This window comes from Pseudonaja textilis, chromosome 2, assembly GCF_049901715.1.
Source record: "Pseudonaja textilis isolate UNSWEBS1 chromosome 2, rPseTex1.2, whole genome shotgun sequence".
Taxonomy (NCBI): Eukaryota; Metazoa; Chordata; class Lepidosauria; order Squamata; family Elapidae; genus Pseudonaja; species Pseudonaja textilis.
In genome coordinates this window covers 148,185,446-148,209,538 of record NC_141991.1, presented here as the reverse complement: position 1 = coordinate 148,209,538, position 24,093 = coordinate 148,185,446, and the positions used below count along the sequence as shown (strand labels likewise).

The window sequence follows — 24,093 nt, the reverse complement described above, 5'->3', positions numbered from 1 at the left end:
CAGGTGGCCCTCTGATGAGATCCCCCACAGGCTAGGCACAGGATGATGTGCTTGGGTGGACCGATGTTTTCTTGTTTGGCTCCTACCTGCGGCCGTCTGTCGTTGGAGAGGCGGTGGACGTCGTTGTCATCACTGATGGTTTCCTCTGCTACCACCTCCTCGGAGTGGACTGGAAGTGATGTCAGCTTGACACTTGGGCCATGGATTTCGGTGGCTGAGTGCGCTGCCAGCTCGGCTGCCAAGGCCTCCTCGACTGCTTGTGCGAGGTTGAGGTCTTTTTGCGAGAAGGCGCCTTTGCAGGTGGAGGTCCTTGACCCCGCAGACTAATTGATCGAGGAGCATGTCCTCCAGGTAGGTTCCAAACCCACAATGCAGTGCTGCTGTTCTGAGGGCGGCCATATATTGATTGATGGTCTCCTTGTCCGATTGCTTCCTCATACGGAAGGTGAATCTCCTGGCAATCTGTGAGGGCCTGGGAGAATAGTGGTTAGTGAGGATTTCAAGTAACTCGGACCACGGAACGTTTTTCAACTCACGAGGGGCCACGAGGGCCGTGGCAGTATCGAAAACGGTGGCTCCACAGTAGATCAGGAAATACGATTTTTTCCGATGCTCTCCAGCATCCGCCAGGCCAATTGCATCGATATAATGATTAAAGCGGTTCTTATATGATTCCCACTTCTCCTCATCTGGGTTGAACGCTGGGAAGACTGGATTGGAATTCATGGTGCTGGGACCGGTAGACTACCTGTGGAAAAAATCTCTCTGGGGCAGCAGACAATGTTTTAGTGCCTGTGGCAGGCAAGTGATTTCAGCTCCGGAGAGGCTTTTCGCAATCCTCTCTTTCTCTCTGGGTTAACCACGTTTGGCTGTTAGCCGTTGGCGGCGTTTGGATTCGCGCCTGTGTGGGCGTCAGTGACTTGACTACAGCGCTGTGCTGTACCTTTAGGTTTGAAATTCAAATGACAGCCGTTTGAATTTCGCGCCTAATACTGAGCGGCTGCGGCTCGCAGCGCTTCACTTTCCCTGTAGCTGGGCTAACAAGCGGCTACAGACGCTTCTAACTTTCGATTCTGACCGCTCTCTCTGGCTGCGGATCAGCGTTCGCTTCTTATCGCTTGCTGGCCGCTTTCTCTGTCAGCGGATCAGCGTTTGCTCTTTTTGTTTGCTCTTTTTGTTTGCTGACCGCTCTCTCTGGCTGCGGATCAGCGTTGCTCTTATCACCGGCCGATCGCTCTCTCTGGCTGCGGATCGGCGGCTAGTGACTCAGCGGTTGCATGGTGCTACTGGTAGCCATCCCACCTTCGTCGCCAGTGTTAAGTTTGGGAAAAGAGAGGCTGAACCAGAGCATGAGTGCAACAATACTTTATTATAACAATAAAGGGCTGATCGTGCTTGCCACTCCTGGAAACTGGCTCGCAGCAATCAGCAACTGGTTGGACCCCGCAGCCTGCTTTTATAGCTGGCTGCTGGGGAGAACCAACCAATGAGTGAAGGGAAGAACGCCCACGCAAAGTGAGTGGACCTGAGTGAGAACTCCTAGAGTTCTCAGGACATAACAGTTGAGATAACCTACTTTGCTAAAACCGAACAAATCATATCACAACTTCTTCTGCTGGACCCACCTAGCTGAAATTGAATTAGGAGATCTGTTACTAATACAGACTGCTTGCAGTCTCTTCCTGAATTAGGATTAAAGTATACCATCCGTTTAATATGGTACCATCTTAATCTCCAGGTCAGTTTGATCCTATTCTATTCTGATTAATTTAACTTGCTCTTCTCACTCATAACGAGTCCACCTTACATGCTTTTTGCACAGCCTAATTCAACTCCAAAAAAAATCTAAACCACAAGCTACACATAAATATGAGAAGCATTCCTGGTTGTAATTGATTGAAGTATTGTAATGTATGTTATGAAGCCTGCAAAGCTGAGAGAAATGGGCTCTGCTCTAAGAGATAAGGAATTACCCAAACTGGCTGCTGAGTCAAGTTAGTAATAGAATTTTAGATGGCATAGCAATTTAGATGGCAGCCTTTGTAACTGTAAAGATGTCTTGGCCTAAGAATGCAAGACATTTCTCTCTACTGCCTTCATATTTGAGGAGAGGGCCAGAGGAAGACTGGGCACTTCCAGAGTGGTGGAAGAAAGCAGGAGGAGCTATTGTGTCTACAGAGCTGTAAAAGTTGCTGTTAATTGTGTAAATTGATTGATGTTAATTTTTCTGCTGTAAGTCTGTCTCTCCTGACTTTCAGTTTAGGGCTGGGACAAGTTTCCGCTGCTTTACTTAATTCCGGTACAACATAAACAGGCTGATCATAAATCTTAGAGGCAACGTGTTTATCAAGCTGCAGAACAAGTTCCAGCTTTCTGTCCAGGCAGGGTGATATGCTAATTGAAGCCAAGAATCTGAGATTCCATAACCAATGCAAATAAAAGGATCAGGTTCAAGGAGCAAGGTGACAGCAGATATTGCCTCAAGTCCAAGTGTCGCTCTAGCTAGCACAACACAAGGAGTCAAGGCAAGAACACTGCTATGTATTATGCATGGGCTTATAAACCACTCTCCATCTCAGAAAAGTAACAAGAGTCCACAAACAAAAAAACACAGCTGAGATCAGTTCCAGTTTTATTCCCCACTGCTGCAAACCCTAAAATAATCAACAGTTTTTGGAGCTTTTGTGAAAGGCTTCTGACCACAAAACTACAGATATACACTATCTTCTGGCTTCAATGCTGCAATGATAACTGCAGACACAGGGGAATAGTATCTTGTGGCTAGGTTGATTCCATTTATAGGAATCACTCGTGTATTTTGACTGGACAAATGCACATGAGAAAGATTGAAAGAGAAGATATGGTGGATTTAGAAGCTTCTAAGATGCAACAGCTGTTTTTTCCATTGAGAGTCAAGGGATGGGATTTTGGAGAAGGAGGTTAAGTTGGGTCACATCTGAAAAAAAAGTGAATCCAGATTAGTACATGATTATAAAATCCCAAGAGCAGAGAATGAAGAAAAGACCATGTCTCTCAAATAGAAAAAAATGTGATCTTGGAAAAATAATTTATATCTTCTGAATCTTCAAAAGCAGCTCTTATGACCCTCCTAGCTGAAGACATGACATCAGATACCCAATCTGACCTCTCAGATTTGTAACCTTCTTGAAAGAGAAAATGGAAAGTTGAAACAAGACAGTAAGAGAACAAATACAAGCTGTATTTAGTCAGTTACCAGTAGATCAGCAGTACAAACTTCTATTCTCATGGGGGACTCAGAAAATATTCTCTTACAAACAAAAAAGGCGAAAGTTGCTATTCCAAATTCTACAGAACAAAGTGCTTTTTGGCATGGGGAGAAAAGCCATTCAGTTGCAGAAGGGATGATGCAATTATCATTTTAATCCACTTTGATGAATTGTGAAGACTCAGAACATACCTTGCAACAATCTCCTCTCACATTTGAACATACAATAAAAGTTGAGTGCAAGTCAAAAATCATTCAGTGAGTGAAAACCCATTATTTTTCTCCAAACTGAGACCAAAAGAAATAGCTCCAAAATAAGAATAAATACTGGCTATGACATTCATTATATTTGAGAGAAATAATGCAATAAAATGTCAGAAATGAAGGGACAACTTTGAGTATCAACAACACATTTAGGGCATTGGATGAAAGTAGTTGAACATAAAATTCTGAAGAGTTTGAACTGAAACTGGGAGATCTATGTTTAAATTCCATTCAACCCTAAACTTTCCTTTCTGCTTGCAAGGAATCTATCTTACACAAACCTTCTAAAATTAAGACCTCAGTTATGTAATCCATATGTTCCTGTAAATTGCTAGCTTGACAGCAATTTCACTTTGAACAATCTGCCAATTGTCCTTACATCAAAAATTCTCATGTAAAATTCATCAGCTATCATAGGTCATTCATTTCATTCTTGATCACACAAATCAGTTCTTCCCAGTCCACTCTTTATTTTCTATGGCCCAGTAGAATAGAATAGAATAGAATAGAATAGAATAGAATAGAATAGAATAGAATAGAAAAGAATAGAATAGAATTATTGGCCAAGTGTGATTGGACACACAAGGAATTTGTCTTGGTGCAAATACTCTCAGTGTACATAAAAGAAAAGGTACATTCGTTAGGAGTCGAGTGATGCATAGTACTCATGTCAATATAATCATCGCCGTAAATTTCAATAGGATTCCTTCAACAATCAAAAGTCCAGCCATAATGCATATTGTTTAATATGCACTGACAAGTGTTCACTGCAGTCTTCCATAACATAATTGTTATGTTGCAACATAATCTTTTCTCACAGCAACTTCAAACTGAAGTGAAAAAAAACAGAGGCTAAATGACAAATCAGAGCTCCTAACTCAGTTTCTCAACCTTGGCAACTTTAAGACATGTGAACTTCAACTCCCAAAACTCCCCAGCTGGGGCTTTTCAGAGATGAAGCCCACTAAGCTTAAAATGGCCAAGCTTGAGAAACACTGCCTGGTGACAGTGCTGCCATCTATTGGTGACCTGTAACATCCAAAGATTGCTTTCTTGAGAATTACCGTATTTAAGCATGGATAAATGTGGTGTTTGTGCTTCATTTTTCCACATAGCAACATCCACAGATCTTATTTATACTTAGTTTTCAATCTGGATCTTCTAAATTTCTAATATAATAGAGGAGCTTCCCAAATCTGGTACCTTCCAATTATTCCCGATGTGTCTAGTGAGCAGCAGTTTTAATTAAATGCATCAATTCAAGGCTACTTTTCTCCAGGGTTTCAAGTGCAATATGGCAAGGAATGCTGCCACTGAAGTAGAGAGGACCACTAGATGGAAGTCTGAGGCCCCATGGTGTGGAAATCCATCAAATTAAGCACAATATCCATTTTTTATTTTTTTTAAAAACCACAGGTGATGATTTACAAAAATCAGTCCTCTTTGGAACTTGAGAGGTTGGACTTGGTTCTCTTGTGGCTATGTAGGGATTGTAGGCAGATTCCTCTTTTCACTCCACCCCCCAGGTTTTGCCACTCCTTCTCTTACATGTTTTTTCTCAGTCTGCCTGTTAGTTGTCTGCTGTTCTTTTTCCTCTGGGAAAGAAACTGGAGGTCAAATGGATGACCATGTTCTTGTGTACTTCACAAACCTTTCTCTCGTGTCCCGAAAGCATCTTGTTCAGAACCTTTTCACTTCTGGTTGTTGCTTCTTCAGGCGTGACCCATACTGGGTTCTTATGATTTGGGAAGGAGGATGTGTTGCTTTAAACTAGCAACAAATGCAATCACAGACATAGCAAACTTCCTTTTAATGGGGCAGATCTCACTTTGCTATTGAGGAAGCCAAAATATCATTGTATCTAACTCTTGTGATTGCAATCTTTAATCCTTCCTTCAGAGATCTGTAATCGGTCTTTTAGTAAGCATACACTACCTTCCTTGTTAAGACAACTATGCAAAATAGGAAATGAGGTGGAGTTTTCCTCACTGGACTTTTCAAGGAGAGATTTCCCTGTCCTTTTTAAAGAAGATATGTGAAAATTATTTTCAGTTTATGCCAATATAAGAAATATCTTGGTTGATCCATTTAATCTCAGAACAGTTAAGTTGAACGAGGCCATTCTGTGAGCTCTGCAGTGAGCATAATTTTCTACTCCGAACCTCCAAACTTCAACCTCCCATTATGCAAGCTCTGTCCAACATGCAGCCACATGAACAGGGTGTGCATGAATTCATGACTAAGTAAGCTATGCATAGAAATAGAACACCCTTCCCAGGCTCTAGAAGTTATACAAAGGAAATTTTATAATTTCAGCAAATTTCTGTGTAAAACATTCTGCTCTGAAAAATTTTGCTAAATCGGAATGCTGGAAACTGATTTTTCTCTTTAGAAATGAAGATTAATTTGGTGCTGGTTCAAACAAACATTAAATCAAATTCCATTTATCACAGTATCTTCAATACTTATATGTTTAAGCACAACCCTTCTACCGCTGCACCATAGAGAGTATTTTAACTTACTGCACCTCTGTATGATTTGCCAATGGCACAGTGGCAGATAGGAAAGCACTCCAGAGGGTTAACGTCAATGCCCAGAAGATCATTGGTTGCCCTCTCCCCTCTTTGGAAGAGCTTTATAGCTCCCGCTGCCTTTAGAAAGTTCAAAACATTCTCAAAGATCCATCTCATCCTGGGAACCCTTTTTTTGAACTGTTACCATCTGGCAGATGGTACAGAATAATAAAAAGGACAAATAGGCTGAAAAACAGTGTTGGTGCAGTGTCAGGGGTTTTTAGTTCAATGTGTAGAGGGTGAAGGATGTGTGTTTGCGTTTATTTTCATGGTCATGATTATGATATGCACTGAAGATGGTGTTTGATTTCGTTGTACGAGGTGCAATGACAATAAACTAAACTAAATATGTTTTCACTAGATTAAGGATTGTTCTTTCATTATACTTCTCTTACGGATGTAATGTGTGAGGTTTCTAACTAATTATAACAGTTTCACAAGGAATTCCATTGAAACGGGCAACTGATGATTGCATAACTGCATCCGCCTGTTTCAAAACTAAGATTACAAAAAAAAAAGCCTAATGCAAACTGTTTTCATTAGCATTGCCCAAATCATTCTGAATTTGAACTGGCTTATTCTGAGTTCAAACTAGGTTGTTTCAAACATAACCAGGGGTCTTCCAAATATTCCAAAAATGCTCCCAGCCTCCTCCTCCACGAAGTATTTAATTTGAAATTCAAAAGTATTGGAGGTTTTTGTGCTATTTCAGAAAGGAAGAACCTGGCCTGAGAAATGATTAGTAAAAGAGATTTAATAACTACAATAGAAAGGTGATTTATTTACAGAAAATACATACTAGGGATAGGCACCTTGCTAACTAAATCCTACCAGGAGAGGAGTCAGAAAGCATTGCTCCATACATAGGCCTGAGAAAGGAAGAAGGAAATAACCTCAGATTACTCTTTTAGACAAAGAGCAAAGAGGAAATAGTGAATACATCAGAAAGTATCTCTATTTTTGTGGTCAGTAGGCCACGCCCACGAGGTTTTGCAAACTCAGCATCGCTGGATTTGTACGGCCAACCACATTAGAAGGTTGCCAATAAAATCAAGATGAGTCGTTTGGAATCTGAAACAAAGTGGCATCTCAAGTACAAAGCATTTTGTAAATATATCTTTTCTATTGAAGGGCGTAGTTTACACATTTCAACAATGTAAACTTGAATAAATGTCAATGCTGGAAAGTTTTTAGTATTACATCTTTACCAATTCAAATATTTATCTGTTCCTACAGATAAGTAATTATTTATGAATGTCCTGCAGAACAAAAATAAGAACATATCTAATGGAAAAACATCATCATCAAATTAATGCAGATACAGAAATACTGAACTGGGCGAGACCAGTCTCTCTGCATCTCTTCCTAAGTTACAATTCCAGCCATTATATTATGCCACTTTATTCTGTAGCTGTACCATCACTTTTCTTTTTTACTTCTCTGCCACTGACAAGTAATTTGCATTTAATCACTTCCCTCCAAATACATCTGGGGCTTGCTAATTTAATGAAGTATTGTTGGTCAGGAATGCATAACAGTATCATGAAACTTTTTTTCTTTACAAGGCAAAATTTAAGATATTTCACCTCTGAGTGATTTTTTTTTCTATTTCCAGGAAGCTGACAAACCAGGGAAACAAAAGAAATAAAATGGAGAATTCCTTTCTAAATCAGATGTGAAATAATTTGGGTAGTTACTGCAATGCTACTTTATCATGGATTTCCATATTTAAGACCTTAAGGTACAATGAAGGGAAAAACTGTTTTCCACAGAAGAACATAACAGTGAGTCTTCCTAGCATATACCCTCAAAGTCTATTTTTCACTGCAGGAAAACTTAACATGTTATTTTCCCCATAGTCAAAAAGTGTAAAATCTTAGTTCTGTGAAAACCTACGTTTACTCTTCCAATTTCAGCTCAGGGGTTTCCAGAGGTATAGTCACTGGTTGTTTCTGAAAACAAGATTCCAGATTTTTTAAAAAAAATCCCTCAATAACCTTGGTCTGATTCAGCAAAATCTTTCTGCCATTTCTCTGAAATACATTATATAAAGAGCGTTTCCACTTTTCTTCACCTAAATTAATTCCCAGAATGGCACCGCATCATTTTTAAACTGAAAGTTTTTATTTCAAGGCTTCCCATACTCAGGGAGGACAGGTGATGACTCAGGCAGAAAGTTTAGCTTTAATGTACATATTAAAAAAGAACATACACAGGCACACCCACAAAAGGGTCAGTCAGTCCTTGTCTAGGGGAAATCACTGTAGGGCAACCGGAAGGGATACAGCGGACTGTATCGCGAGTCATGCCATAGCAGTTTCTTTTCCAAGAAGGAGATGGTGTCCAAGGTGAGCACCAGGGTTTGATGCTTCAGCATGCTGTGCACATTAAGACCTGGGGGTGAAAAGAGTTATTTTAACTCCACAGATGAAAAACAGGAAAGAAGCAGCCCCAGAGTCCGTCCATCCTCCCCAAGGCTTTGTGGACCAGAAATCTTTGGAAATATTGTTGGCCCTAGAAGATGCCAGTTACAGAATAGTTTTTAACTCTTTTTGATTAAAATAGTTATATAAAGCTTTTATGTTTTATGTCTTGTACACGACCAGAATTGAGGGAAATGAATGGGTTTTTAAATGAGGGAGGGAGGGAGGGAAACTGGCTTCAGTGCAGACCACAAGCAAAACATAAGGATGAGCAAATGGTTACATATGCCTGTTCTTAGCGCACTACGAAGACAGGCAGCAAGAATGTTTTAAGTCGTTCCTCCTGGGTACTGACAAGCCTGACTACGAGAAGTGCTTTTAGGATATTGGTTGCTGAAAGGAATAAACCCAGGGACAAGCACCTTGTTAAGATGTTGTTTGGCCTCTCCTTGCTGCTTTAAAACAACAAAAAAGGCAGGGGTGGGATTCTACCGGTTCAGACCGGTTCTTTTTTTTTTTTTAAAACAAATTTTATTAATTTTTAAAGACATACAAAACATAAAACATAAGAACATAAAACCTCTTTTCTGAAAGTTAATTGTAAATTTTAACAAAACGAATAAAACGTTTTATACACCATTGACACATCTCCTTCTAAACACATACATATGCTTTCAAGTTTCTCATTATTTCTCCCTTTACTTTTATTCAATTGTATTTCTTTTCTATATTTATCTATTTTATATGTTTTTATTCACTATACTTATTTTTTCTTCTGACTTGCTTTATTCTCTTCTATCTTTTATTCTCAATTATCCTCTTCTAACATTCCTCCAAGGTTTTATTAACTCAATCAAACATAAACACACAAAAACACAAAACATAGAAACATAAAAAACATCTTTTCTGAAAGTTGCTTAGTCCCGGGTTACAACTCTTTGTACAGACACAAATTCAAATTCATATTCATTTTGTATACCATTCCATATCTTATTACCGTTTTCAATTTTCTATATAGCTTCTATATAGCTTTAGGTTCAGACCGGTTCTATAGAACCGGTTGTCAGCAAATCGGCCCCTGGCTGGCCCTGCCCATCTCTGCCCACCTCTCCCCTCCCCACCCAGTCAGTCCTTATCGTGCATGCGCAACATGCCCGACATCACGCGCATGCCCAACATTGCTCACTGTGTTCTCCCCCACCCAGTCACTCCTTAAGATATTTCTTTCTTTTTTCCCCTCCCGATGACCAGCTGTTCTGATGATCAGCTGTGCTGGGATGCCCCTCGCTTCACCCAGGACGCTTCCCTGAGGCCCGGGAGGCAAAAAGGGGTGCGCGGCGGGGGGGGGGTGCTGCACCCCCTCCACTCCATTTTTTGCCTTCCTGGGAACAAAAACACCCCCCAGAAGGTTTCCCTGAGGCCCAGGAGGCCCAAAAACAGAGTGCAGGGGGTGCTGTGCGTCCTCCTGCGCTCAGTTCCTTGCCTTCCTGGGCCCCAGGGAAGCTTCCTGGGAACAAAAACACCCCCCAGGAGGGTGGGGTGGGGGGCTGCAAAAAAAGAAGCCACACCCATCCAGTCACATGGGCATGCTTACCTAGCCACGCCTACCTAGCCACGCCTACAGAACTGGTTGTTAAAAAATTTGAATCCCACCCCTGAAAAAAGGATTAAAAGGAAGGAAGGAAAGAAGGCAGTGGCATTTGCTGCAGACATAACCTGTCCTGGATAATGTAATACAGGCAATAGCACTTCATAGCTGAGGTTAAAAAAAATTGGAGTGGTGGAAGGAGGTGATGAAAGTTCCTTATGGCCTTTTATTGGGAAAAAAAATCTTAACCAATCCTTGGTGCTCTCTTGCCAAATATCAGGGTGTCAGTCATATACAGAAAACCATTCTTTCTGGCAGCACCTCTAAGATTTGCAGTTAATATTTTCAGGCTGTAAGCATAAATACCAACAGTTTGCAAAAAAATAAGAATCAGGCCTTTTTCCTAAGAGAGGCCAGATGCCCTGTCATTCTTTTTTTTTTTAATATAAGGTTTTATTATGTAAGATATTTTTGCTAAAACTATAGAGAGGTAACCAATAGCACAGCCCTAAACAATGAAAGAAGCAGCAGATCATCCCCCAAAGCGGAGAAGGACAAAAGAGTTTTCAGTATCATAGGAATTACTATGCTAGTCAGAGATTGAAACAGGAAAGATAGAGCCCTATGACTTGTTATATAGCTTGAGAGGCAAGGACTCATCTATTGAAGAATCCTACCCATCCAATCTCAACTCACCTATTGCTGGCACCACTGTGAAAGTTTTAAGATCGCTTGTTGCAGACTGGATGTTTTCAGGTATTTCATCTCTGAAAGCCAAGAAGGCGAAATCAGGTATGTTACGCAAACTCAGATCTTTCTTTCCTGCACTTTCGCAGGTGCAAGACTTCTGTTCCACAGTCAAAAGATGCAGGATTTCTGTCACTCTAAAGAGGTCTTTGTAAAATCAGAAGCCTTTACAATGCAACTCTGGGAAGTTTATAACTAGGGGTATTTCAAAATGTGGATTAAATCATAAGGTACATGACTGAAGCAAAAGCCATATGGGGCAGAATGATGTCATGAGCCTAAAATATATTTAATGTGCTTGAAAAATGGGTATCCCAAATCCCTGCTCTGCTGCAATCAAGAAATGATTATATATAATATATATAATATATATATAATAGCATATCATATATAATATTATATAATACCAGTCATGAGAATGTTGCACTTAATATAACACGAATGCTAGCAATCTACAAACTTTTTACTGCAAAAAAAAAATACATTCACCTGCTAGAAAAGCCCAATGTATTATAACACTTTCTAATATAATTTTAAAGACACAGTTTCAGGGACAGGTACATTGGGTCTTACAAGTAGTCCTTGGGTTACGATGGCAATGGGGACCATCATTAAACAATACAGTTGTAGAATATGATGTCACATGACTGCATCACTTAGTGAAAGCAATCCCAGCAGCTAGTGGGAGCCACGGGCAGACGGGCACTGCAGAGCATGGGTAGGTATCACAAGGTGGCGCTCTAAGCATGGGGGATTGCTGCAGGTGGGTATTATGTAGTGTGAGTGGGCAAGTTTCACATGTGCCAGAGTGCAGGTGGATGGGCAAAAAGGCAACAGGAGCAGGAGTGACTTGTAGGAGCAAGTTATAACCTCTTGGTTAGCTTCCTCATTGACTTTGCTTGTGGGAAGTCAGCAGGGAAGTGATCAGAAATGGTGATCACATGACCACAGGATGCTGCAACTGTTGTAAGTGGTTACTAGGCCCCCAAATTTGCAACCATGAGACTGTGGGGACACTGTGACAGGTGCAATTTTGAGGACCAGGTATGAATCACCCTCATTCAATGCTATTGTAACTTTGAACGGTTGCCGAAGGAGTGATTGTAACCCAAGGAGTACCTGTACTGTCATCCTTATAGCTCAATGTATTAAGTTGCCCCTGTAGTTGTCAATTCATGGGAAGACAAATATCAGTAGACAAACTTCCATTTGGGAGCTTGCAGGGCAATTATAATCTTCTAACTCAGACTCCCACTAATTAACCTATGGCTGCCCTGAGATATAGCTTGAAAACGGATTTACAGAAAAAAAATTTCCATGGCTGAAGAGACCAGCAGTCCGAGACAAAACAAGGTATTTTACATAGGTTGGCGTATGTGTGTGTGCGCTCCATCCTTTTTACCTCCCAACTAAAATCAACTCACACGTCCACGAACAATACTGATCTTCCCCAATGCCTGTAGCGAACCAAGTCTGCCAAATACTGAGGATCAAAGGTTGGCATCTCCAGAGAATCCACGATATGGAGATCACCCTGCAGGTCAGGGGGGAAAATAAGGACCTCTATATTATCCAGAGGCAGGCGAACTATTCCACCAGAAATCTTGTTTCTGGAACCATTTGGGAGTGAAAGAAAAAGGCTTCAGACTGAGCTTTAAGACCCCCACCCATCAAAAGCCTCCATATCTCCCAAGTCAATCAATCGGTTTGGCCAAAATACAGCAACATACTCCTGAAGCTTAAACAAAGCTGCATGTTCCTTCTCCAAAACCCTTTGCTCTCCTTCTTAACTCAGATTTCTGTGCAAAAGCACGCAAAACATTTGAAATATCCAAAACTCCAAATTTACGTCAATTTAAATGCAGAACACTTAGAAAATAATTCAGCAAAAATGCTCAGAACCAAGTATAGCCTCTACCATTCATTAATAGAGCTCATCATTTATCTAGCTTCTGTGCCCACCTAACAGCTGCTTTAACTTCAATGCATAGATCCCTTAAAGCAGATAGAGGCGTACACAAATGCCCATTTTAATTAATCATAGTGGGCTCATGAGAGGCCCAAAACATTTCTGAACTGTACAGAGAGCTGCTAAAGGGAGCATCCGTTGGAAAGCTAGCTAGGAATCAACCCATCCAGATTCTGATAAGCAGACCATGACGAAGCAGGCCTTCACGCTGCAATCTGGCCCTCATACCTGCATCTGCTTGCTTGTCAGCGCCACCTTGAGTCCGAGGACACGCTCTTTCATGGGAAGCATATAGTAATAGCTGGTGGGGCCACGAGGGCCAAAAGCTACACCACCTAAAAGGGGGAAAAAGGAACAGTCAGAAAATTCAAAGAGCTGCCTGCCAGAGCGCCACTCTAACACAACTGGGCTGGATGTGAGCAGCAGAACCAAATGGGCAGGGTGATGTTGGGGTTCAAGAACTGGGTTCAGACTGGAGAAACCCTGGTTCAAGGCCACCCTCAGCCTCTGAGGCTCACTGGGTATTTGGGGGCAGTCATGTACTCTCTAGCTATGTACTTCACCAGGATGGTGTGAGAAATGAGAGTGCTCTGTAATGTTGTTTCCAGGATACACACTGTACAAAGGTAGTTCTCATTTAATGACCAAAAGTTTGAACTGGAAGGTTCTGAGAAAGTAGTACATATGACTGCTCTCGTATTTATGGCCACTGTGGTGTCCCTGTAGTCACATGATGCAGGAACCTGTATCACAACTACCACACATCACTCCATCCCTTGGTCCATTTGCAGCCTTCTTTGCTGGCTTTCTAGATGCAAAGTCAGTGAGGGAAGCTCGCAGAAGGTCAGGATGGCAGCTTGTGACATTATACTTAACAATGTTGCAGGATTCACTGTTGAAGACTGTTGATTCAATGTTGCAGGATGGCAACAGGAAGTGCTAGAATTTCTGTCATTATAAGCGGCATGGTCATGTGACACAAGGCTTTACGACATCATTTAGTAACAGAAATCCCAATCCCAATTGCCTTTGTTAAGTGAGGAATCTGCACTGCCTTAAGCTCTGGAGCAGGAGTCTCCAACCTTGGCAACTTGAAGACTTGTGGACTTCAACTCCCAGAATTCCTCAGCCAGCAAAGCTTATTCTTTATTCTGGGAGTTGAAGTCCACAAATCTTCAAGTTGCCAAGGTTGGTGACCTCTGCTCTGGAGGATGAGAGAACTTTAACAAACAGACAAATTCATGGCAGCTTTCATGATGGGCTGAGAAAAGAAATCAGAGAGGGGTTTCACCCTCCTGATCAAAAACTGTGAAACAAATTTCAGGCTTATGTATTTCTAATTCTTTAAAAATATATTTAACAAAACACAGGCTTCCAGAGGGGCCTATTTACAAAAGAAAGGAAAAAAAGGGTGGGGGGGAGGAATCTCACTCCAGTCTGCAGGAAAGCTGCGAAATCAAAAGAAAACTTACAGAAATAAGAAAAAGCAAGGCAAGAAGCAATGATTACCCCAAAATAATATATCTTACAAAGCTATGTATTGTTTTTCTCTTCTGTGGTCTGTGTCAGCTATGGAATTCATCGCTGCCGCATAGTTGAAGAAAGGGGGCGGGGGTGATGTTAATTGAGTAGCTCTTAGTAGGCAAAATATATTATTTTGATAGTTCAAGGTTACAGAGTGTGGCGTAGAAAGAATTAAAACTTACATTGGGATTGGTGCACGTGATCTGGTGATGAGGAAAAAGTGGATGTGTTGTAGCTTGGGACTTTGTGGGGAAGATTTAGTTCCAGATTTCCCCAGTATGTGCCAGGTACTGTTCTAATAAAAGTACTTTGAGATGGCGTGTGTGTCTTGGAGTTACTGACAGGAATGGAATTTCTCTGAAACTCTGACAATAATCCGGAACAGTAATCCGCTGACAGTCTGATGTATTGGCCACATACCCACCCCCACTTTATTACAAGAAATGGGAAGAGCTGAGAGCCAGAGATAGAACTTTTCACTCACCTCCGTGCCATATAGGTGATCGGATGCTACCGTGCCGGGCCCTACCCGTGCCTTTCTGCCTCCAGGGTTTCCTACCACCACCATGCATCTCAGCACGTGTCTTGGCCCTGGCATAATTCTGGAAACAAAAAGTAAGATCAGAGACTAAAAGCTGGAGCAGGATCCGTCAGAAAGGAAGTTCACCAGAATGTTCCATGAAGTTCCTGCTTCTCGTTTCTTTCACTCTCTCAAGACTTTTACAAGTTAGCTCAAGTTTTTACCTCTTTGCCATGGATCAAGGAACAATTAAGGCAGAACAGACTGCCTGATAGGAATTCATGGATTAAATCAAATTTGAACTAGGGACTCCCCATAACAGCTTCTTCGGATAACTTCAATCTGAGGCCTTTTTCTTTTATTCCCAAGTATTAGGAAATGTTTACAATTATAGCAGAATCATCAATCTGTCACACAATTTCTGTATTTATACAGAGAAGGCTGACTCTGCTCATTGCCAGGAGTTCAATCCTAACCAGCTCAAGGTTGACTCAGCCTTCCATCCTTCCGAGTGCGATAAAATGAAGACTCAGATCGTTGGGGCCAATTTGCTCATTCTGTAAACCACTTAAGAGAAGGCTGTAAAGCACCATGAAGCAGTATATGAGTCTAAGCGCTATTGCTATAAAAAGAATGCATGCAATGATTATTATGGTAGTTGTCCCTTTGAACATTTTGTGCTGCACAATTAAGGTGCACATAGTTTTACAGAATAACAACCACTCAAGAATGTACAATCTTGACTTTTGGTGGTAGTACTATAGTACCCAACCTCCTGCCAAAAATCAATCAACCATAATGGAATTTCACAAGGTGAAAATGTAGAAGTGTCTAAATTGTATTCTACAAGACCTGCCACGCTCAGTATTAAGGGCCATTTGTGATTTGAGGAAGAAATAATTATTCTCTGGGATTCCATTTTCTAAGGTGTTCAGATTTTGCTCCAAATAGGAAAGCTGGCAGGAGGTTGCAACTTGCACCCACGACTCACTCCCATTCCTGCTACTTTTTCGTCCATTCATCTGCACATTAGGCACTTGCCTGTATCCTCATCTTAAGGTCCAGAAAATGAACAGGTGTGTGATCCTTATGGCTATAAAGCAAGCCATAGCTATTGACAGAGACAAGTCAACTAGTTTTTCAGTGCTTATGGAAATATATTCGGTGTCCTTAACTGTAATGTATTAAAAATGGTGAGAGCCAAGGCCCATTTGTCCTTTCTTTGGAGTGGGAGAAATATAAGGCTTCTTAGATATCCAGCTTTATCCAGGAAGACTGTTTGGGAAACGGTAGCACTTTTCATGCAGAGGTATTCCTCTAAGCCTATTGCACACATCTCTCTGGACAGGTAAACTCAGGTACAATTGATCATCCAAGGCATCTATATTCAGATACTCACAATTCTTTTGAAATTCTGCTGCCAGATGGCCACGGAATGTAGGATATCAAGGCTGAGAGGGAAAAATATAGAGACATGCTTCAGACAGAAGCAATAGCTAGCAAAATATATCAGAAGCAAACAATGTCAAACAACTGAAAGAGGCACAGGCAAACCAGTTCAGTATTAGTGCCCTAGAATTTCTCAGTTGCCCATAGCTCTAATAGCTGAGATATACGCGTATCATAATTTCACTGCCATACAACTCTGACTTCATATGAACAGCCTCACCTGGAAAAAAAATCTCTATCACTTCTTGCGAGGGGAGGGGGATAATGAGATAGCTTGCTCAGTTTCAACAATCTCTGTAATCATGAGCTTTATGAGAGTGTGTGGAAATGAATAATACAACAGCCTTTACCGAGGCATCACTGCAAATACATCTGGATGCAGGTCTGCTAAGCCCAGATGCCTAGCATCGTAATGTTGCAATGATTCGATCCAGGCTTGGACTGGCTTAAGGTGTTTGGGGAAGGGGAGGCTGCATTTTCGTAGAATTGGATTACTGGAAACTACTTCAGGAGATGTTTCTAAGAAAGAAAAAGAGAAAAAGACACAGCGCAATCATTTCAGGGGATCCTTTAGACGGGATAAAAGAGTTACAGATCATACCTAACTCACAGAGGTAGTCCTCAAGTTACAACTGTAATTGAACCTGGCAATTATGGTTGTAAGTCATGATGGTGGTAATGTATGTCATCATGTGGCCGAACCCGATTTTCATGACCTTTTTTGAAATGTTGGTTAAGTAAATCTATTATTCGCTATAGGGCAGGTTTTTTTCCACGAACCAGAAGTAAATGCCAGCTTTTTGTAGGTTTTTTGGGGGGTAGGAGATCACAAATTGCCATCACATGACACAAGTAGCTTTTGGGCAGTCTGCCATAAATCGAGGAATACATGTATTACATGTTGAATAATCTACACACGCACATACACACACACACCCTTAATGTCAAGGGGAAAAAAACGAAGTATTCCTTATCCAATTTATAAATCCTTGCTTTCTTTGCTGCCTCATCATGGGTAGCTTCTCTAAAAGCCAGCAACAGAATATTTTCCCCAAAAAAACAATAAGAGGATTTCAGAGTAAAACTGGAAAAATGCTTAAAGGAAACAAAGGCTTTACAGATAACTAAACTGAAATAATTATTACCCATTTCTACATGCTTGCGTCAAATGTGTAGGGTTAATAGGAGTAGTATAAGCAGTTGTCTGAAGCAGTCCGAAGCAGTCCTGCTCAGGGGTGGGATTCAACCCACCGGTTACTACTGCTTCGGTGAGAGTGCATTTTGCACAGGTGCACAGCATTTGAAAATCCCCTTCTTTCCTGCTTTTTCAACCTCAGCTGTGCCGGGCAGTTTGAAAAAGCAGCTTGAAAAAGCAGGAAATAAAGGACAGCTAAGAGCCCAGGCAGGCGGGTGGGCCAAACAGACAACCAAAAGGTCATTGCAGCGAACTGGTTCAGTGACTGCTGCTCTTCAGAGCTACCAGTTCTATAGAACCAGGCTGAACTGGTAGCATTCCACCTCTGGTCCTGCTGCTGATGTTTCCTAGCTTGGAGACAAAACATTTGAAAACTAAACAGCAAGCTCGGAGGACAAACCACCGCCAGCATAAGCAGTGGTTCCTCTAAAGTGGTTCCTGTCTTAACAAATGGAATATACTACCTGTCTTCTTTGGCAGTAATGTGTTGTGCACCAAAGGCAATGTGAAGCATCTGAAAGACATTTTTCACAAAACCTTTTTTTCCACAAAAGCTTTAAAAAGGCAACTGCAAGTAAAATAGTTGTGTGTATATACTTATGCAAATGTAAGCCTTTAAAGCAACCCTGTGAGATTTCCCAAATTGTCTCTGTTTAAACACTTTACGCACAAATTGCTAATTTTGCTAATAATATGTTTTCTGAATAACCTATTTCGAATACACTGCTCATCGCTAATATGGACACATGAAAACGGAAAAAGGGGAAAGATCGAGAAAATTTCACCTAAAAACCTCCAAACATGGATGAACAATGATTTTTTTTCTGGAGAAATTCTAAACTATAACAATTTCATTTCCTCAACTGATCGATATTGTATCACATATCTGAGTCATTTAAACAAATGAATAATATAAATTGTAACCTGACTCAACTAGAAGAGAACAGTTTGGGAGAGAATGAGTTTCCCTTTTTTTAATTACAAAAAGTAGTCTCTTATATTTGTTAAACATCTTTTTTTTTTGTCTGAAGAGCTGACCATAGGAATTGTCACAAGGTTACTTCAAAAGATTTGGAATCAGAAGACTCCAAAACATTTCTTAAACAAGTTTTTGCAAAATAATATTGGAAAAGTGCAAAAAAAATATTCCCTACTGCACATTACAGCTTGGAAAAGGCACCAGTATTTGATACATTCAGTTAACTTGTACCAATAGAATATCAGTTATGCTGTTGGCCCAAAGCTGGGGAAAGTTGGCTTCTAATCTAATTTCATTCTGCCATAGAATTCAGTTAGTTACCCTGGTCTAGCCGCTAATTCTCAAGCTAACAGTTCATAGAATTGCTGCTATCCTTGTGGTAATGGAGAAGAACCCCAAGTATAAATTTACAAACATAGAAGTAAACTATGCTCTCATGAAATAAACTTACTTTGCAATGAAGATTCATCTACCACAGCAGCTGGACCATCTACGTTGCCAACCAAACTTTCTTCTTTTTGTTCTTTTGACAATGTAAAAATAAGCTTGGGATAGAAAATGAATTAAAGATTATCTCCAGTGCAAAGATTGTGTTCAAGCAGAATGATAAATCATATTAAAGCATGAGAGGAAAAAGATGATTGATAAAAGCCAGGCACATAGCTAATTCTCTTTTTCCCCAGTTGGCTAAAACAGGAATAAGCTAGAATTCAGTTTCACATTAGCAGCTGTTTTTCAGTTACTGCAAACTGGAAATTGTAGTTAAAGCAAACAGTAGTTAAATAACCCAAGATTGTTGTTCAATTGTTCAACAAGTGAGTAAAGGAAAAATGACTCCAGAAATTTTGGACTATAACTGACAAAATGCCCAGCTATTGGTATTTTGGCAGGCCAGGCCATGGGGTAACTATAGTTCCAAGTTAAAACATCTACAGAGCACCCTGACCTGTGAACTACCTACTGCAAATGAAAATTACAGCACTGTCCAAACACAGCCAGTGTGATTAACTATGGTTCAACATTTTGTGGAAATGCTACAACTAGGGTTAACTCAGTAAACCAGTGTTGTTATTAATAAATAATAAACACCCAACATGAGTACAATGCAAGAAGGTATCACTTTCCCCCAAAGCCTGCCAATGCCTTTGCAGGTTTTCTGCAAAGTAGCAGTGCTCAGATGCATTGGACAAGTCCCACAATCCCAAGTTGCACCTCTTTCAAGAGTGCTATCTTAAAAAGAGGTCATGTTCATGCAACTTGCTAAAACATGAGTATCTTCTTAATCAAGATTACCTGAATTAAACAGAATTAACTGGGATTATAAATAGCCCCAAAGCAAAACAAGCTTTGATTTAGAGTGTTCTGTGAATTCAGACTGATCTTATCTAAGAGAGTTTACTCTTATTAACAGATAATTCTTAAATGAGATCTAGAGTGATGTAGAAAATAGAAGCTTATCAAGAAGTCACAAGCATGAATCCCTTCAGATATTACATTCATGTTGTGATCTTAGATAAGTCATTATCTCAATTTAATTGTCTCACAGGGATGTTATGATGATGATTCATAAAAAGAACCATGGAAGAAATTATTTTAAATTAATAAGCAAGATAGAAAATGAAATAAACAGCTGCTAAATAAATAAAAGGAAAAGAAAAGAAACTTTGTGACCAAAGTTTTTATACAATATGAGACTATGCAATGGATTTCTTATGCATAGATTCCTGTGAACTTTGGGATCACCCAGGATTCTTCTAATCTCAGAAGATGTAAACATAATGGCTGTACTCATATAACATAAATAACCACGGAAAACACAAATATAGAGTCAGTTTGGTATAGTGATTAAGACATCTTAATCACTAGACACCTGGACACTACTTTAGGCACAAAGCCAGCTGGGTGACCCTGGACCAGTCACTTTCTTTCAGACCTAGGAAAGGAGGCAATGGCAAACTACTTCAAAAAAACCTTGCAAAGAAAACTCTCCGGACTTGCCCAGGCAGTTTCTGAGAATTGGACATGATTGAAAGGAAGGGGGAAAATAAACACAACTATTCAACTCAATAACCCAGGGGTCTCCAACCTTGGCAACTTTAAGTTGTGGACTTCAACTCCCAGAATTCCCCAGCCAGCCAAGCTGGCTGGGGAATTGTGGGAGTTGAAATCCACAACTCTTAGTTGCCAAAGTTGGAGACCCTGCTTAACCTATGCTAAGTTTGCACATCACACTGACCCATCAGCTGACTGCAGAACTGGATTCAACACATTGATCTAAAATGTGGCCGCTCTCCTGGGAACTAAGGTCACCCAAACTTTACAACTATTTTACCTTATTATATCAACAATCCTGGGATATGGAGCCCGAATTATTAAAATGTTCTTTACGTGGTGAAATGTATGCTTACACTACCATAAACCCCAACTGTGAAGAACTAAAATCATCTAATTTAGGGTGAATTAATTCAACACCCATCGAATAATTTATTGCCATAAAGAAATGAGACAATTTAAAAAAAATAGTTATTTGTTGAAAAATGGAAACCCGGGCCTAGATCCATTATCCCACCCACCCCGCTGCACAGATATATGGCCAGGAGCTCTGATACCATGCCAGGCTTTCTCAGGGATCATCTAACACAGGCGTCTCCAACCTTGGCAACTTTTAAGCCTGGCGGACTTCAACTCCCAGAATTCCCCAGCTTGCTGGCTGGGGAATTCTGGGAGTTGAAGTCCGCCAGGCTTAAAGTTGCCAAGGTTGGAGAACCCTGATCTAACAGACCCTTACGGGGCCTCGTTCCTTGCACAAATTCTTCCCGGCCACCCAGTAGCTTCCTGTTCGGCTTCTCTCTCTCTCTCTCACCCGCGAAGCAGCTCTCCGGCTCGACAACGGAGCCAACAGGCGGATCATCGCGGCGAAACTCCTTCGATTCGAAATAAGCAAAGGGACATGCACACCCGGGGGCATAGCGCTTCCGGCTCGGGGTGATGACGTCACCCTAAACAAAGTGTCAGTGCAGAAACATTAAAAAGTGCAGGAGGGTAGGGGAAGGTCTTGGAGGCATTTTTGATTTTAAAAAGGATTCTGAAGAATGTATTAAACACTGTAAAAGCGAGGGAGCTCCCTCCAAGATTTTATATATATATAAAATCTATTGATAAAAGTATATGCATACTATTCTGTCGTCAACGGAAGTAGTCTTTTTTAACCGGAAGTTCCCTCTCACTCACCACGACCTCTCTCTTTGATCCCTATAAGCTACACGCGCTTTGAAGAAGCTAGTGGCGGGAGCTAAACTTCTAGTGGGTGTGGACCAGACGCAAAACAAGACGGAAGTTGGGAGAGGAGAGGAGGTGGGAGGGTTGGGCAAAGGAAGCTGATTTGTTCCTGCCTGAGGAATTCTGGGAGTTGAAGTTCACACACAGACACAGACACACCCCACACCCCCAAAAAGCCGCCGAGTGGAAAAACTGTACTAAAGTGATGCTGTGTGATCTGAAGGTCGGGCAGAAATCCACATTCAAATCCCTGATTAGTCACCAAATTCAGTACGTAGCCTTGGGGTTGATATCACTCATATTTTGCCTGTGTATATTCTTTTGCTTGTCACTAAGTTAGAAATAATGAACATTGTAAAAAAATATCCCACCCCAAGAAGTTTTTCTTGTGTTCACCATATCCTTAATGCAATTTCAAAACAATTTCGTTGTGGCCCATCTTTTTATTCAAGACTGTGTTCCTAAATATTTGTAATGTGCTGCTTTTATGCATTATACACATTTTATTTATTAGAATTTGTCAAACAAAAATGAGAACAAGAATAAAAAAGAAGATACAATGACAGGAACAATAGGCACCTTAGTGCACTTATGTACGCCCCCTCTACTGACCCCTTAAGTATGAAGTAAGGTCCACTGAAGTCAATTTGTGACTGAAAATGTGAAAATTTGTAGCTGAGGCAACTGAATCAGGTAGGGCATTCCAGACTTTTGACAACTCTATTACAGAAATCATATTGTTTACTATCAAGTTTAGAGCAATTTACATTGAGTTTAAAGAGGTTGTTCATGCGCCTATTATTGTGATTAAAACAGAAAAAAAGTCATTTACAGGTAAAGCATTACTTCATATAATTTTGTATGCAATACCTAGGTCTGACTGCAAGCGACACAGTTCCAAGTTATCCAAGCCAAGAATTTCGAGCCTAGTAGCATAGGGAATTATATTGTGTACAGAAGAGTGCAAGACTTTTCTTGTGAAATACTTCTGAACCCACTTAATTGTATTGATGTCAGATATGTGGTGGGGATTCCAAACAATTGAACAATACTCTAAGATTGGCCTTGCGTAAGTTTTATAAGCTCTAATTAACTATATAATGTTTCCAGAAGAAAAGCTTTGCAAAAGTAAATTTACAACTCGTAATGCTATTTTAGCAACGCTGTTGCAGTGAACTTTGGAGCACAGGTTGTCAGGGATAAGTACACCTACGTCCTTGACAAAGTGAGGGCTAGATGAATTGCCACCTAGTTATACTTAACATTCTGATTATGTTTACCAATATATAAAACAGAGCATTTATTAATCAAAATTTGAAGTTGCCAAATAGATGACCATTCAAACACATAGTCGAGATTACTTTGCAAAACAATAGAATTATCTGTAGTATTGAATAATTTTACATCTTCGGCAAAAAGGACGCAATTGCTTTTAAGTTGATCACATAAATTGTTTTTTTTAAACAAAGTTTTTATTTTTTACAACAAACATACGAACAAAATATAAAAACATAAAACCCTCTTTCAATTATATACATACAGTGTGTCAGTTGGTTACAATCTTTTGTACTATCCTTTTTTACCATTACTCACAAGTTATATAAATTCCCACCTTATCGGTCTAGCTTGTGCTTATATAATATCAATTATTAAACATTCATTCAACTATTTTTCTATCATTTTATATATATTCTAATTTTCATTATGATTTAATCTTATACATTCATCCAATGGTTATATATTTTATATTGTATTCTTTATCAATCTATTAACTTTTATTGCAAGGCTTACTAATCTATTTCTTTACCGTGTCTTTTTATCTAACCATTGATAAAATAAATCCCATATCATATAAAATTGTTTATCCTCTTGTTCTCTAATTTCAAATGTCAATTTACTCATTTTGGCACAGTCCATGAGTTTCTTAATAATTTCCTCCTGCAGAGGTATTTTTTCATTTTTCCGATTCTTAGCAAATACAATTCTAGTCGCTGTTAAAACATTTACAATCAAATATTTCAATTCTTTACAATATATTTCTGGTATAATTCCCAATAAAAATATATCAGGTTTAAAGTCTATGTGTTGTTTTGTCATTTTTTCCAACCATGTGTGGATTATAGTCCAATATCTTTTTGCATCCGAGCATGTCCACCACATGTGGTAACATGAACCAGATATCTGATGACATTTCCAACATTTATCTGATTTATTCTTGAACATCCTTGCAATTCTCATTGGGGGTAAGTGCCACCTGTAAAACATCTTATACAAATTTTCTTTATATGCTGTTGACATTGTCATTTTATAATTTTGAGACCACAATTTTTGCCATT

General features: G+C 40.0%; 1 protein-coding gene across 7 annotated transcripts; it reads right to left on the bottom strand.

The window, feature by feature from the left end:
* Positions 1 to 2,620: 2,620 nt before the first annotated feature.
* On the bottom strand, positions 2,621 to 21,780 carry MRPL4 (mitochondrial ribosomal protein L4). 7 transcript variants are annotated; one of them, XR_015741995.1, is made up of 11 exons: positions 21,342 to 21,477; positions 18,930 to 19,023; positions 16,655 to 16,823; positions 16,255 to 16,306; positions 14,820 to 14,937; positions 13,040 to 13,146; positions 12,267 to 12,376; positions 10,792 to 10,862; positions 8,297 to 8,478; positions 6,916 to 6,953; positions 4,890 to 5,106 (listed from the first exon to the last, which is right to left on the bottom strand). XR_015741995.1 is itself a non-coding variant. In XM_087925837.1 (10 exons), the coding sequence occupies exons 1-9, from the start codon at positions 21,444 to 21,446 to the stop codon at positions 8,333 to 8,335; spliced, it is 972 nt and encodes a 323-aa protein (XP_087781963.1). In that variant the 5' UTR covers positions 21,447 to 21,477; the 3' UTR covers positions 2,621 to 2,956; positions 8,297 to 8,332. The 7 variants fall into 7 exon arrangements, 5 of the variants coding, with proteins under 5 accessions (XP_087781963.1, XP_087781962.1, XP_026567290.1 ...); XR_015741996.1 differs by having other exon boundaries at positions 8,311 to 8,478; XM_087925837.1 differs by lacking the exons at positions 4,890 to 5,106; positions 6,916 to 6,953 and adding an exon at positions 2,621 to 2,956.
* Positions 21,781 to 24,093: the final 2,313 nt, after the last annotated feature.

What these genes read in the sequence shown, in the direction of transcription:
- MRPL4 (XM_087925835.1), bottom strand. Translation starts at nt 21,446, where the DNA reads ATGCCCCCGGGTGTGCATGTCCCTTTGCTTATTTCGAATCGAAGGAGT. An exon ending in GCCGGAGAGCTGCTTCGCGG is followed by an intron (nt 19,024 to 21,341) that starts GTGAGAGAGAGA and finishes TTCTATCCCAAG; the next exon opens with CTTATTTTTACATTGTCAAA. An exon ending in AGCAGAATTTCAAAAGAATT is followed by an intron (nt 14,938 to 16,254) that starts GTGAGTATCTGA and finishes TTTTGTTTCCAG; the next exon opens with AATTATGCCAGGGCCAAGAC.